Below are 14,286 nucleotides of genomic sequence, written 5' to 3' on the forward strand. Positions count from 1 at the left end.
TCCCTGTGTAAATCGAATGCAACTTTTAGTGACTATCACTCACTTGTAGACCGCTCTCTTCCGAAGGGCATTAAAGCTAAACCACGTGGCGGATATTTTTGGTACTTGCTGTCAATCAAGAATAATGTATACATTACATGTAGACTAAAAACTGAGTAGGTGGGGCATCTGCAAATGTTCGTACGTCCCTGATATATAAATGACAGATAACAGCAAAAACAGCTCCCATATCTGTCCATAACTTTGGTCAGTGGAGCGAGTCAGGGGATTTAAAATGGGTGATTATTGACTGGCAAGTGCCATATTTGGGAATAAGTGCAGTCCATCATTCAATGTGGAGGAAAGACTAGATTTTATCGATTGATTTTGCTGGAGTAATTTCCTGTTAACCAGGTTTAAGTACTGCAAAAGTCGAATCATGTTTGCATAACCGTAACATATTCGTACGCACTGTTACAGCAGTGCGTACGGTCTCATTCCCAATGTCTTGATATGGCGTCTAATACGTACATGTACCCTTGGAGGTAAAATTTCCAATGCCTCGCTAAGTTGGTATTTTTAGTAACGTAAACAAGCTTTGTTTTCACGGATCATCTGATTTTTAAAAAAGTTGATTGCATATTTTAACCTTGATCTCTAAACAACTGCACTAATAGCTCTTTGTCATCAATATTCACTCGGTCGGACATCCGGGAACATTGTCCCCTTCGTCCCCTTTGCACAAGCGTGCGCATAGCAACCAGCTCGAGAAAGGGGAACTGCACATGCGCTGCACATGCGGACACTGGTTTTACAAGGCTATTTCCCCTTTGTGACGTCAGCCCGACCAAGAGAATGATTGCGCACTCAAAGAATGACCATTAACCGTATGTAAAATCATACTCAATAGTACGGGGTCGTTCTTCAAGTTATCATTGTTGAATGGAGGTTATGAAATGTGCCAAGAGGCATGATGCTATTTTAGTTGCAGATAGTTGGACCATAGACCCTAGGTTTTTTGGCTGGTTTGTGTCTTTTTTAACGGTTCAACAGACATAATCAAAACAGACGTTTATGGCAAAAGGTCAGTGCAGTGTTGGGTCTTTTTAGGGACGCACCATTAGACTTCAAGGGGGGGAGGAAGTTGTGGTCTTGGATTTTTTTTAAATTTCATGCATTTATACACAGTTAGGTGGGGGAAGTTTTAAAAAACAATTTTTTTTAGTGTTGGTGGAATTTTTTTTGCTCATGTAGTGGGGAAAGGTTTTTTTTTCAAAACTTCCTAGCCCCCACCCCTTGAAGTCTAATGGTGCGTCCCGACCACTCTACTCCCAATTCCAGGAAAAGGCAGCATTAATTTATTTGGATTAGAAAATATTAATATAGAAAAATTAAATATAGAACTCTAAATCCTTTTACTTTAGTACTAACTGGCAAAGTCAAAGCATACTGCACTTACAATTCATTTGTTTTAAATTTTAAATTGTTTTACAATGCTTTTATATATAAATCGCAAATGCAACATAAATCACAATCAACATGGCAGTATAGGCAGTATAATCATAAAATCCAGCTGCAATGTATCCTGACAAAGTCCTCTGTAGACTTAAAGGCAACAGGCTAACTATAATGTACATCATTGTGACAAAGCTGACAAACTTAAGACGGTGTTACTTGCACCATTCATCAATTTCTTCACGAACTACTTTTCCAATCTGATCCATTTGTCAAAAGTGTATTTCCAGGCTCGGATCGGGTATGGGGGTGGGTGGTTGACAGGGGGTTGCAGATTTTCCTAATTCAGACCTTTTCAGAGAAATCCTCATTCACTCACCTTTACCCACTACAATTGATTTTCGAGATAAATTAGATAAATTTCAATGAAAGTTCATGATTTGTGGCCCACATTTGTTTTTACAGACAAAACAGATCCCATTTAAGGGGGGGGTATGTAGCACCCGGGCCTGTGTATTTCATAAACCAGACTTGAGCATGTCAAAGAACGTAATAAAATATAAATTCATTCATATTCATGTTCATTAATTTATTTCCATCAAAATCACACACATAATAACACCAACAACTATAGGCCTATATAAACAAGATAGAGGAGGTGCAACTAAAAGCAAAAGTCTGAGAAAACGTTGCGCCCCCTGACAATTAAATTAAACACTCAAAAACCAAACAGACATACTAGTACAAACAAGACATGACAAGAGCGGTGACCGAAAAACACACACACATATAAAGAAACATATATGAGAAAAGAATTATTCATATTACAGACATTTGATCAATTAACTCATTCAAACCCAAATTTAGGGACCGCCAGTGGAATCGGACAGGTAGGCAATGTACCTCACAAGAAGGCAAATGGCCCGGCCCCAAATACCACCAGCGTCAAAGAGTCCAAGAGGAAAAACTTGCAAATATTGAAGCGACAAAATAATAAAATAAAAAGTTACTAATATTTTATTCTAGTTATCTATCTGGATTGCAAATGTATTATGACAAGGCTCAGCTTGTCACGTGACCCTAGCCCTACCGGGTTAGGTCACGTGACTACTCAAACATTACAATAGCATCAGTTGGCACCGAAGGTCGATGGATGTCGGCCGTAGGCCACCATAGCTAAACAGTAAGAATTTGGTTAGAAAGTATTTTCGTAGAAAATGTTAAAACTGTCCATTTTTATTTTTTACAGAATTGTCCCCTTTTTTTTTACAGAATTTCCGTTTTTTACAGAATGTTTTTCTTCCGTCGATTTACAGATGTTTCTGGTTTTTTTTCAAAGATTACTTTTGTCACAGCATTTGAGCTGTTTTAAAACGGAGAAAAACGCCGAACGGAGAAAAGGTGTCGGCCTATAAAAACAATCAAAGAGGAAATTGGTTAAGAAAGTCACTTCTACAATCGTTTTGAATACATTTCGTGGTTTATAAACGCCATCAGATTATACTATTACTGCTTTCTGGTCTGAGTTTACTCTCTCACTCTCTCAACTGATTTCCCCTCGAGATTTTAAAATTTCCAAAATATGGGCATTTTCAGACATCCAATTAGCTGGCGGACACTTATTCTCAGTTCGGTGTTTTTCCAATTAAAACAGCAAAAATACTGTGATAAAGAAAAATGTTTTGTGTAAAAACAGAAAACGTCTGCCAAAATATTGCTTTTTTACATCCATCAAATATTTTCTCAATTTCTAGTGCATATTTGTATCCGCTGAATACGTGATCACGACAATGGCTTGATTGATTACCCTCATTATTATTGAGGGTTTATTTCAATTCAATATATAAACGAATGCATATTGAACTTTTGAAGGTGTTTTGAAAAATGCAGCGCGCGATACCTATTTAAAGCTGAAACTGGTTCACAGACAAAAATGCGTTGTGTACCCCTGCCATAGTCAAATAACAAAATTCGTCTGTGATTCTTGCAGTATGGATCACCTTACTCTCGCTCTCCTTTATGGGCTAATCTTAGCCTGCAATGCTCACCAAGACTTCCACCTTACCATACTACACACATTCGGCGTAACATCTTCTTTCGAACAATTTGATTCCTCCGGAGATGAATGTAGCCCAGAGGAAGACCAAAATGGGGAATGTTTTGGAGGAGTTGCTCGTCGTGGCACTGTCATCAATGATGTCCGCAATGAACGAAATGATATCAACGTTTGTTTATTAGATTCGGGTGGACAGTTTACAGGAAGGTGGTTTGATTATTATAAAGGAACAGCGACTTCTAGCTTTATGAAAGATCTGGGATATGATGCGATGGTACGTTGAACAATAATCATGATAATTGTTTCAGTTGTTTAATTTTGCCTTCCTAAATAAGTATGCATTACCTTTTTCATTAAATATTATACATGTATAACAGATTCAACATGTACCTGCAATTTGACTTTCTAAGCAGATGTTTTTCCAAAACAACATAAGTAAACATACTTGGGAGGTCATAATTGTAGCACAAAAATGTTTTTAAAACGTTATAAGCGTGTTTCAAAAACATTTCAATAACTGTTAAGCTTTGAATATTTCGTACAATTTTAAAGGAAGTCTCTGGCAATCACAACATTATGCCTTATGTGTAAGAAAAATAATTATCAACCACGAATCGCGTGGTTTTATTTAAAACAAACTCATAGTGACCATAAAAACGAATAAAAACATCCGTCTCTCAATACGCGATATTTAAAATTCCCGGGCGCCGAAATTGTGGAGTGCAATGACGTCTCAGTAATACAATGAAGGCTGACAATGGAGCACAAATAACCATTATGTCATTGCACTTAGACAATTTTGGCGCGGGAACTTTGAATATCGCGTGTTTTTTATTCGACTGTTTTTATTCGTTTTTATGGTCAATATTTTAAATAAAACCATGTGTTTCATGCTTGATAAGTATTTTTCTTACATATAAGGCATAATGTTATGACTGTCGGAGACCGCCCTTTGATAACGAGCACGGGTTCGATCAGCGGACAAACAAAGATGATGCAATAATACTACTTCTTCATGTCATGCGTGTTATTAAAACGTCTGTCAACCAGACCAAAAATATTTTACTGCCCAGGTCAACAACCAATCACGTCACGCCTTTGTCCTGACGTCAGACGCAAACTAGTCTTTTTTATTTCGGTGTTCAATTATATGTTGCATGGTTGCGCTCTTTTATCGTAATCAATTCTCTTCTTTCACTCGGCGGCATTAAATCGATTACCTTGGAGCGCTTTTAAAATAAAAGTATGCTTGCAATTGCAAATCAGTAGGATCATAACCAGTGCCGCCGCCACTGAGGTGGAGAGAAGCATGAAGTTTAACTTAGGTAAGCTGACAATATTATTTATAAAGCCTACCCAGTCGCACTGCAGTTTTTAGCGGGATCCCGCAAATGGGGCGTACCTCATCCCATTTTTTCACACTTCTGTAAGTAGCAATTAGCACCTCTTGAGTTTTCCGATAAAATCAATGGTCACTAATAGTAGTGGCACCAGTCGCGGTACACCGCAGTACGACGGACTTCTGCACTAGTGTATATTGAATAAACAATGTTCATTGTTTACGCTGGTTTAAATCATGGGTCAATATAACTATAAACAGATTCTAGGGAGTGTGTGTGAATGTGTGATAATGGATGAATATAACTGTTTACTGTTACAGTATTAACCAGCTATTGTTGATGGTATCGGTAGCTAGTGATTTTTGCTTTACGGGCGGCACTAGTATTGTGTTAGCATGGTGCTGTATGCGATGTATTAAATTCGTGTTTGAGCTCTGTTTTGGCATGTTTGGGGGTTTATAAGATAGGCCTATGTCCGAAAATTGGGTTTGATACTTTGATTTACCGATTGTATAATACTAATACCGCTGCACGTCGATCTTTTTTACGGGTAAGGCATATACAGATACAATCTACACTTCTTCATGTCAAAGTTTCACAAAAAAAGAAACACACAGGATGTTATTTCCTCATAGGCCTATTTTGTTGAACGGATCACCGTCATTCCTCTCATACCGGGGGGGTAGGCGATCTTCAACTACAAGTATGTAGCAATTAGCACCTCTTGAGTTTTCCGATAAAATCAATGGTAACTACTAGTAGAGCGTGTTTATAGTGGTGTACGGTATTTATACGGTATCATTATACGCATATGGGATTAGAATGGAATGTGACTTATCCGTTATCTCGGCTGTTTATAGTGACAATCAATAGCGCTATTCTGAATCCGAGGTGGTTGAACTCAGCGTGTTCGAGGTCACCGCATGCAATGTGGGAGACACAAATATGGTGCCAGTTTCAAATAGTTTGCCATCGAAACGACACCGACCATTTATAAAAACATTATTGTTACAGATCCGTACCATATCTGTAGGTGATGTGTTATTACAGTGACAAATTTGAGCTCGGAGAGTTATATTACCCTGCTCCACTTCCTTGAATAACGGCATCGTTAATCCCTGTCTGTTTATAGTGGCCGTATACGGAAAGAATATACTGCAATATCCATCGATATCGAAGGATATCAGTTCCGTATAGTATGTGCGGCAAATAGCGCTATTGGTCTGTTTATAGTGGCGACCAATACCGTATAAGATGTACTTATACGCTAAATACCGGATAATCTTGCTCACTATAAACACGCTCATAGTGGCACCAGTCGCGGTACACCGCAGTGAGACGGATTTCTGCACTAACCTGGTCAGAGATATCTGCCTGCCCAGACCTGGCCCTTGGTCCGATTAATATTTTGGAGAAGTTTCACTACCAGGTGCTTCATAAAACAACTTTTCATGATCATCGGAAAAAACATGTTGAAAATTTGAAAACATGTCTCCGAGAACGCGAGAATATGTAGCGGGCTATTTAATTCCTTGCCATCTAGGCCAATAATTTAGTAGCCTACCATGGTAACAGTTGATATATCTGGAATGTTGCCAACATACCCTTTACCTCGAGACTAGTATACCAGTTGTAACCATGGTAACACGGGACGACGGTCTTTGTGGTCAATGTATGGTATACGTACGTTACGTACAACCAATCACAGCGCTAGCTGGAAACAAGTTCACCTTATTATAATGTTATGAATGGGCTGTTGTCAACATGTTACTCGATCCCGGGGTACTCGATTCATGAATACTGTATCTCAATTGACCAGCTTATTGGAGTGCCGGGTTGGGGTCCCGTGGGTTGGGTGTCAGGCTTATAAATAAATAATTACGGGGTCATACAATTTTAACCTGTTAACATGGTTATTGGGGTAAGGTGTAGGCCTATCGGTGCTGGTGGGTGGGGTCATTGTCGTAATAGGGGGGGGGACGCAATTTTATTGACGCCAACTTTTGGAAAAGTTGGGAAAACCCCTCCCCCCCTCCGAAGAAAATAATAGCCCCTTATCTATGGGCTGGACAATAATAATTATGAGCCCGAGGGGGATTTCCAAACGGTTTGCCAAAAATCAACCCCCCCCCCCATCGCCCTGCCAAAAATGCTTGCCTTTCCTCTCCAATTCCAATTTATTTTGCATCTATTTACTTTCTCAATCATAATTTCAATTTTTATGGGCCTTATAAATGATAAAGATCTGATAATTAATCATTATTTACAGATATCGGCACGTGCATGCATCTCCCGAATTTTAAATACACGCATGACCGTTATCACAGATTTATCAATATTCAGTTTCTTCTTGTTTCTTTTTTGTAAAATTTTTACTGCTTGTCTCACAATATCGCCAATATCATATAACCAATAGGCCAACCAATATCTAGAGCATTCGAATATGTGGATTGGAATTAAAATTTAGAGCATAAAAAAGAAAATTTCGAAAGTTAACTTGACTTTCTGTTAATACATATTTTGCGGGAAATGGTGCCGGCAGGCATGATTAATAATTAATGAGCTCTGAAACTACTAATCACTACGCAATAACATCGCGATATGAGTTTATTTTTCTCTCATTCATTCATCACAAATGACCACGTGACCATTAATACGCCGTGCTCTCGTGTTGGAAGCATGTTTTGGGCGGGGCCTGATGTAGTTGGCCCCTGGATTTTTTTTAAATAAACGAACAGGTGGAACATTTTTCTGACTGAAGTAAATACTAGTAAATAGGTCTAAAGAATCAAACTGTGCTTCTCAAGCATGCGTTTTAAATAAAGGCTCTGACATATTTCGATAATAAAATCAATTTTAGAAACAAAATGAAATTAAACTAGTAAATATTTTATCATGTCCACGACACTTTATTTTTACATCGATTTGACAAAATATACGAATGCGTTCAAGGATTTTGAATTATTGGAAAAAAAATGCACATTTATGCAACGGTTATTTTGGTTCCTTTCCCTTCTCTCTCTGAAAATTAGGCAGCAACCCAGAACTGTTTTAACAGCCAGTGTGGGGGGGGGGCACAGGGGACAGAAGGGCAGAGTGCCCCCTGACAAAAAATTTACATTCACGGGTCGGGTGCATGAAGATGATATCATCCTGTCCGGTTCGCAGATGGTCCTGATTCTTGAAGTGTGTGGGGGGGCGGCTAGGGAGTTAGGGTCTGGCCGAACTTCTTCTCTTTTTTCTTTTGCCGCCTTTGGGTGCAATTTTTTTCGGCGAAGTTTTTTTTGTTCAATTTAAATGTATACCTTCACAGAGCTGGGTATGATTTTTTTTACTCATCAGTGAGGCAACTTTTTTCAAAAGACTCCTAGCCCCCCCCCCCCCTCCGATAATATCTAGTGGTGCGTCCCTAACATATTTATTCTGATTCTTGCATTTATCTTGGGCAACGGATTAATTTAATTTCAATTCTGGATTTTAAATCTTGCTAGTGTAGGCCATCGGCTTTGGATTCATAATCTTGGGATGTTGGTGTTGCATTTTGTTATTTCATCGGGAGCTTCCAGGCTGGGGTCTACTCAATCACAAGGCTGCCATGCCAATCTTGGGCTTCGGTGGACTTGGATCCGGACTTGAATGTACATGATTTATTATTAAATGATGCAATTTGCAGTTTTTCGTACTGCGCTGGAAAGGAAAGGAAACCGGCCGGGCAAGCACTATAACATGTATAAGGAATATATTGAGATGAAATAAGTGAATATAAATATATAAATTGAATTGATCCTACAGCACCGGGGGGGGCACCCATGCGCATTGGGGGGGGGGGGTGAGGCCCCCAGGCTAAAGGCAGGCGGCGGAAAAATATCTCCAGTAGGGTTTCTTTCACTTTACCTTGTTCAGCTCAAAATGGACAGAAACCCTTCCTGATAATTATTATTAGTATTATTTCAGCATTTTGAGTATATAATAACAAATTTAAAATGTGAAAGAGGCGGGTAGAATAATTATTAATGAAAAATGACGGAAAATTGTTGGAAAATTGTGTAACGATACCATTTTAGTGCACCAACAGGGCTATAGGCGTAGGCGGTGCTGATATTGGGGCGTGTAACATACACCTCAAATACTTTACAAAACCAAAAATTTATTGAAAGAAAAATAGCCTAGCCTCTACCCCCCCTCCAACACTTTTTAGATTTTCGAGAGTCGTCCTGGCTGTAAAAAATTGGGTCAACCTTTTCGGGCGGACTTTTGCTGCAAGGGTGGCAAAAATACACCCCCCCGGTAGGAGCGGCCACGGTACTACGCCACTGGCACTCACTAAACATGGGTGACGTGGATGTGCGGTCACTTTGCCCCTCATTTTTCAACTCCCTCTAACCCAATGACCCCCTTTCTTGTTTTAATGAACTCCTTCTCACCAAATGACCCCCTTTTTTGTTTTCCTTTCACCAAAAGACCCCCTTTTTTCAAAAAATTTGGGAAAATTTCTGATAATCTCTCACTGGGTGACCAAATTTTTTGGAAAGTTTTGTATCAACTTTTATATCTTGACCAAAAATTGTTCCCAGTCTCACTGAATGACCCCCTTTTTGGTCAGAATTTCCTCAGTCTCACGGAAAGATTCTTTTTTGGGACCTTCTCACTGAAAGACCGCCTTTTTTGGTGTCTAGGCTCTCACCGAATAGTTTCGAACTGCTGTCCGCAGATTCCCGTCACTTCCAAAGTCGAGTGCCCCCCGGGCCTACAGCTATAAAGGTGAGAACTGACGAAGGTCGAGTTATCAAACACACTGAGCAGCAATTTTGTCACGGGAAATAATATTGAAAGTACAGTCTTTCTACAATTGTGTTGTTCTTTTAACGGTAAATTTTGTTGTATAAAACGTATTTGTGGTCAATTAGAATGCAAAAAGATGAAAAAAGTGAAAAATGTTTCTTGATTTTTATAAATTAAGGTCGGTATTCTTTTGTACACCTTTTCCCTTTTTCAAGCTAGGGCGGTCGATTGCGGCCAAATAATAATGTCATTGAAAGAAAATGGAATTGGCCAAAATACTGCAGATTGCCGGGGCAGATTGTAGGCTAAATGTTTTTGATTTGAACTGGCCGGCAAAACGAAAATCGAAGTGGCAAATGTAATGCAAATTATTATAATATTATTGACTTGCGGCTGCCAAATCCGATGTGTGAACTGCCAAATCCCATGTAATTGATTTAATCTGGCAATTAGGATAGAGTTGTAAACACGGCTGCCAAATCCAATGTGTGAACTGCCAAATCCCATGTAATTGATTTAATCTCGCAATTAGGATAGAGTTGTAAACACGGTTCCGTTCCCGGTCAATCGAGAACAATTCACACAGTGGTAAACAGAATTAACAGATTAGCTCATTATACCATTGAATGCTCAAACAATGTTAATTGGGGCGGCGATTCAATCAGGAGGTGTATCGGCGATCAGATCATGACAACCTACGAAATGGATAATTTGAATTTGTAAAAAATACTGGAAACAAGGAAATACTGTACATTGTCACAAACGTTTTCAGGACTATAATTATTTTTATTAATGAAGCTAATTGGTTGATCATATACATGAAATTGATACGACTCGATTAAAAAAGTAAGACTTTGAAGCATGTTTTAGATCGCCCAATGTTTTCATTTATCATGTAAAGGGGGAAACCCCGACTCTGTGTGAAGCGTTTTTCAAATATACTAATTAAAATTTTTAATAGGTACATTTTAAGGAGTTTAAGCTCATAATAAAATTATATAAAAATCAGATTTTTTCTCTCTTGGGAAGATTTATTATAAATATGGACTATACTTTTCAGCATAACTTCTGATTCTGATATCGTAGAAAAAAAATATGCAGGGAATGCTTGCACCCTCCTTTCTAGAAATACAGCGAAACTGGGAAAGATTGCCCTTTCGCACGTGTAGTGGGGTATATGAAAACACGAAGCGATTGTGCACGAGATTGCCGATGCCGTGTATTGCATGCGACGAGCGACTGATGTTTTCAGGACAGTTATCTGAAGTTTTCGCGGTATTAAAACAGTTCTATAACCCATGTAACATTACCATGAGGAATGTCATAATTATGTTACTATTAGGCTCATTTATTGGTGTGTTGAAATCGAAAACCTTTCTGGGTTATACCCAGGGTCTATGGTTAAACCATTTTTACCAATTTACCAGCGATTTTAAAATGAGTCCTATTTTCAGGGTCATTTTAATAAAGAAATCAGCTTTTAGAAAGCTATAATCCAAAAGCTTCAACCCCGCCAGGCCATTTCCCCTACCAGTTATGTGTTAATTAACAATATAAACATGATTTAAGATAAGAGTTTCAAATCAGTGACTTTAGGTAGGCCTATGTAAATAGATCGGTGCTGGAAGCTTACCGCGGTTGGCTTCGTATTGAGTTGATGCGATGGTGTTTATTGATCAGTCTCACACTTTTCGGTGATAAAACAGATTAGCTGATAACAACTAATTGTGTCGGCGGCCTGCGGTATAAAAAACAATAGATGCGGCGCGTCCGTTCTACTGCAGGAAACCTTATAAATAATATTGTCAGCTTACCTTACTAAGTTAAATTACGCAGGTCAAAAATATCTTTCCCCCATTTACCGCAATTTATGGCCTTTGCAATTCACTTTGCCCCACCCCCATGCCCCCGAATAAATTTCTGGTACAGCTACCAATGATAAAAAATTCATTCAAATGTTGACACTTAAGTTGCTAAGGTACTTTTAATTTGTGGCCGAGTGGGAGCGGGAGGGTCTTTAACCCCTTCAGAAAAACAAAATCAAAACAAAAGAACACATATTTATATCACGTGCGCAATCATCATTACGCTTTGCAGAAAAACACTTTCCCATAGAAATATATAACTTACACCACATAGTTATTGAGGGTGATATAGGGATCAAATCAAAACTCGACCGGCGGTAGACCACCGGTTCCGAGCGGTTCCGTCCTGTTATCAGAGGTCATTGTTGCATGAATATTCAAAATAGCTACATTGATTGAGAACAACTCCCGGGCAGGAAAATCAATTCTTCTTATTGTCTACATTTGTATAGAAACCACTTGAAATCACTCCGCTTGAAAAATTGCATTTCTTGTACAGGCAACTGACCATGTGAACCAGGGTCTGAACACTGACCTGTATATTTCTGTAAGTTTTAGAACCACTGGAAACCGCCCGGAACTGGCGGTCGAGTTTTGATTCGGGCCCGTAGAGACCAGTCCAGCAATCAGCATGGCATTAAGACATTTAACCATCTGTCGTTCATTGGTTAATGACACATTTTTTAATTGCAGGTACTGGGATACCAAGAGCTTCTTTTTAGTCCAGATGACCTGGAAGTCTACCTTGATGACGTAACATTCGATTTACTAAGTGCCAACTTAAATGTTTCAACGGCACCAGCCTTTACGGGACACATTGGTAAGAGTGCAGTGAAGATGTTTGGTGATGAGCGAGTTGGTGTCGTTGGTTATGGGACACAAGCGTTCAATAGAATGGGTAATATTGGTGAGTATAGGGTGAGATATGACTTAGAGAATAAAGGTATTGTTTTTAGCCGCTGTCGTGCATCTATCATCTCATATAACACGGGCGACATCATTATTTTAAGTAAAACAACGAGGCGAAGCCGAGTTGTTTTACGCCAAAAATAATGATGTCGCCCGTGTTATATGAGACGATAGATGCACGACAGCGGCTAAAAACAATACATTTATTCTCATTCTTAAACACTTCACTTCAAATAAAAATATCATACAAATTTTAATCAAATTAAATCTACATTTTGCATGGAATTACCTAGGGCTTAAAATCGATCAGTCCCGTTGTTGCTGTGCGCCTCCGATTGGTCCAAATAGCGAGTACGCGTATCGCGTTGACGCACACGCGCTGACCCGTGTGATATCGTGTCATATCACACGGGTAAAGCTGGGTAAGAACCAATAAGATTGCAGGAACGTTCTCAAGCGTTTAAGAATGCTCCATACATAGACAAAGACACCTTTCTTATCGTCTTCCTTTATGTCGTATTTGATTTGCCCATTCAGAAGGCATCTAGGTCTACAAAATTAATAACGGATTTACTGATGCCAATGCGCATTTATCGTCATGGTTTTTATACACAACCAATACGCAACAATCGCTAAAGTTAACAAGTAAATCACTATAGGCGCTACCTACTTAAGGATACGGTAGGCCCCTATTAGCATTAAGATTCGTGTCACAAAGTTCATCTTTTTAATTATCTGAGATTTTTGGGCCTGATAGAACCATTAGTTGCATGAAACGGCATACCCTAAGGAACAAATGTTTATCAAATTTGACTTTGACAGTCCATGACTTCAGTCCATTCAAGTCAAATAAAATCAATCGTGTCATTAATCAGTGCAATATTAGTATCATCACAAGGTACACCGAAATTATGTGGATTGACGAAGCTCATTGCATATAAAGAAGTATATCTATGTATGCATTCATCTCTTACAGAGAATGCCTTCGAAGATCCAATCGAGGCCATCCAAACAGAAGTGGATGTATTGACATCAATGGGCGTCAACAAGATCATTGTTCTCGGTCAGTCTTCTGGATCTGGCGTAGAGGACACTGAAGTTGCTGCGATTGCTCGTAACGTATCTGGCGTTGATATCATCGTGATTGGTGGCTTGGATATATACCAGTATGATGGTAAGCACTCGATGTTAAAGTGTGAACATATAGATGAGGTGACCTATGATGTCACATGTTTACATTCAGACCGCCCTCTATTGTTTCAAGTCAGGCAAAATAACACAGGAGTGTCTATGACAGACCACATAAATCTCTTCAAAACTCGACTTTTAAAAACCTTTGAAATTTTGTGTGATATTATGTGTATAGCTTGATGCATTTGTAAACAAGTTTGATAACATTTTTAGTATTATTTGCTTTGAAATCAAACTTAATGAATAAAAATCAACGTCTTCTATGTAAACCATAGTATTTTTTGCCTGTCAGCTTTCATCTCAGACCAACAGAGGGCGTATCAAATGTAAACACATGTCACCTCATCTATACCAAGTCAATCATGGCACATCTATATAATATTTATCATAATTTATTACAGAAAAGACATACGCCCCTCCCATGAGGCATATTATTTTGACGCAGGTCCGTTGATCGGCAATTTACACATGAACCATACCGCAGTCTAAATAACCCAGCATAACAACGCATTAATATTATTAGGAAATCTAGACGGGGCAAGGTTAGCTGATCCAAGCAGGTTATCTGGTAATCTTAGAGACAAATAAAGAACCAAGAAATGGTAAGACGTTTAAGGGTTTAAGTCCTGCGTATCTTGACAAAATGATCTTTTTCCGGGTTTATAATATTTTAATACTAAAATAACCACACATAATATAATAAACACAA

At 38.8% G+C, this 14,286-nt stretch overlaps 1 protein-coding gene across 1 annotated transcript; it reads left to right on the top strand.

Annotated features, from left to right (window-relative positions):
- The first annotated feature begins 3,425 nt into the window (after positions 1–3,425).
- Positions 3,426–14,165, top strand: LOC140161929 (snake venom 5'-nucleotidase-like). Its single transcript, XM_072185223.1, has 4 exons — positions 3,426–3,764; positions 12,171–12,384; positions 13,363–13,560; positions 14,101–14,165. The coding sequence occupies exons 1-4, from the start codon at positions 3,426–3,428 to the stop codon at positions 14,163–14,165; spliced, it is 816 nt and encodes a 271-aa protein (XP_072041324.1).
- Positions 14,166–14,286: the final 121 nt, after the last annotated feature.

This window comes from Amphiura filiformis, chromosome 10 (assembly GCF_039555335.1).
Source record: "Amphiura filiformis chromosome 10, Afil_fr2py, whole genome shotgun sequence".
NCBI lineage: Eukaryota > Metazoa > Echinodermata > Ophiuroidea > Amphilepidida > Amphiuridae > Amphiura > Amphiura filiformis.

Bases quoted from the DNA above. Each gene is read 5' to 3' on its own strand.
- LOC140161929 (XM_072185223.1), top strand. From the start codon at position 3,426: ATGGATCACCTTACTCTCGCTCTCCTTTATGGGCTAATCTTAGCCTGC. The intron at 12,385-13,362 runs GTGAGTATAGGG...CATCTCTTACAG, and splicing joins CAATAGAATGGGTAATATTG to AGAATGCCTTCGAAGATCCA. The intron at 13,561-14,100 runs GTAAGCACTCGA...TAATATTATTAG, and splicing joins GGATATATACCAGTATGATG to GAAATCTAGACGGGGCAAGG.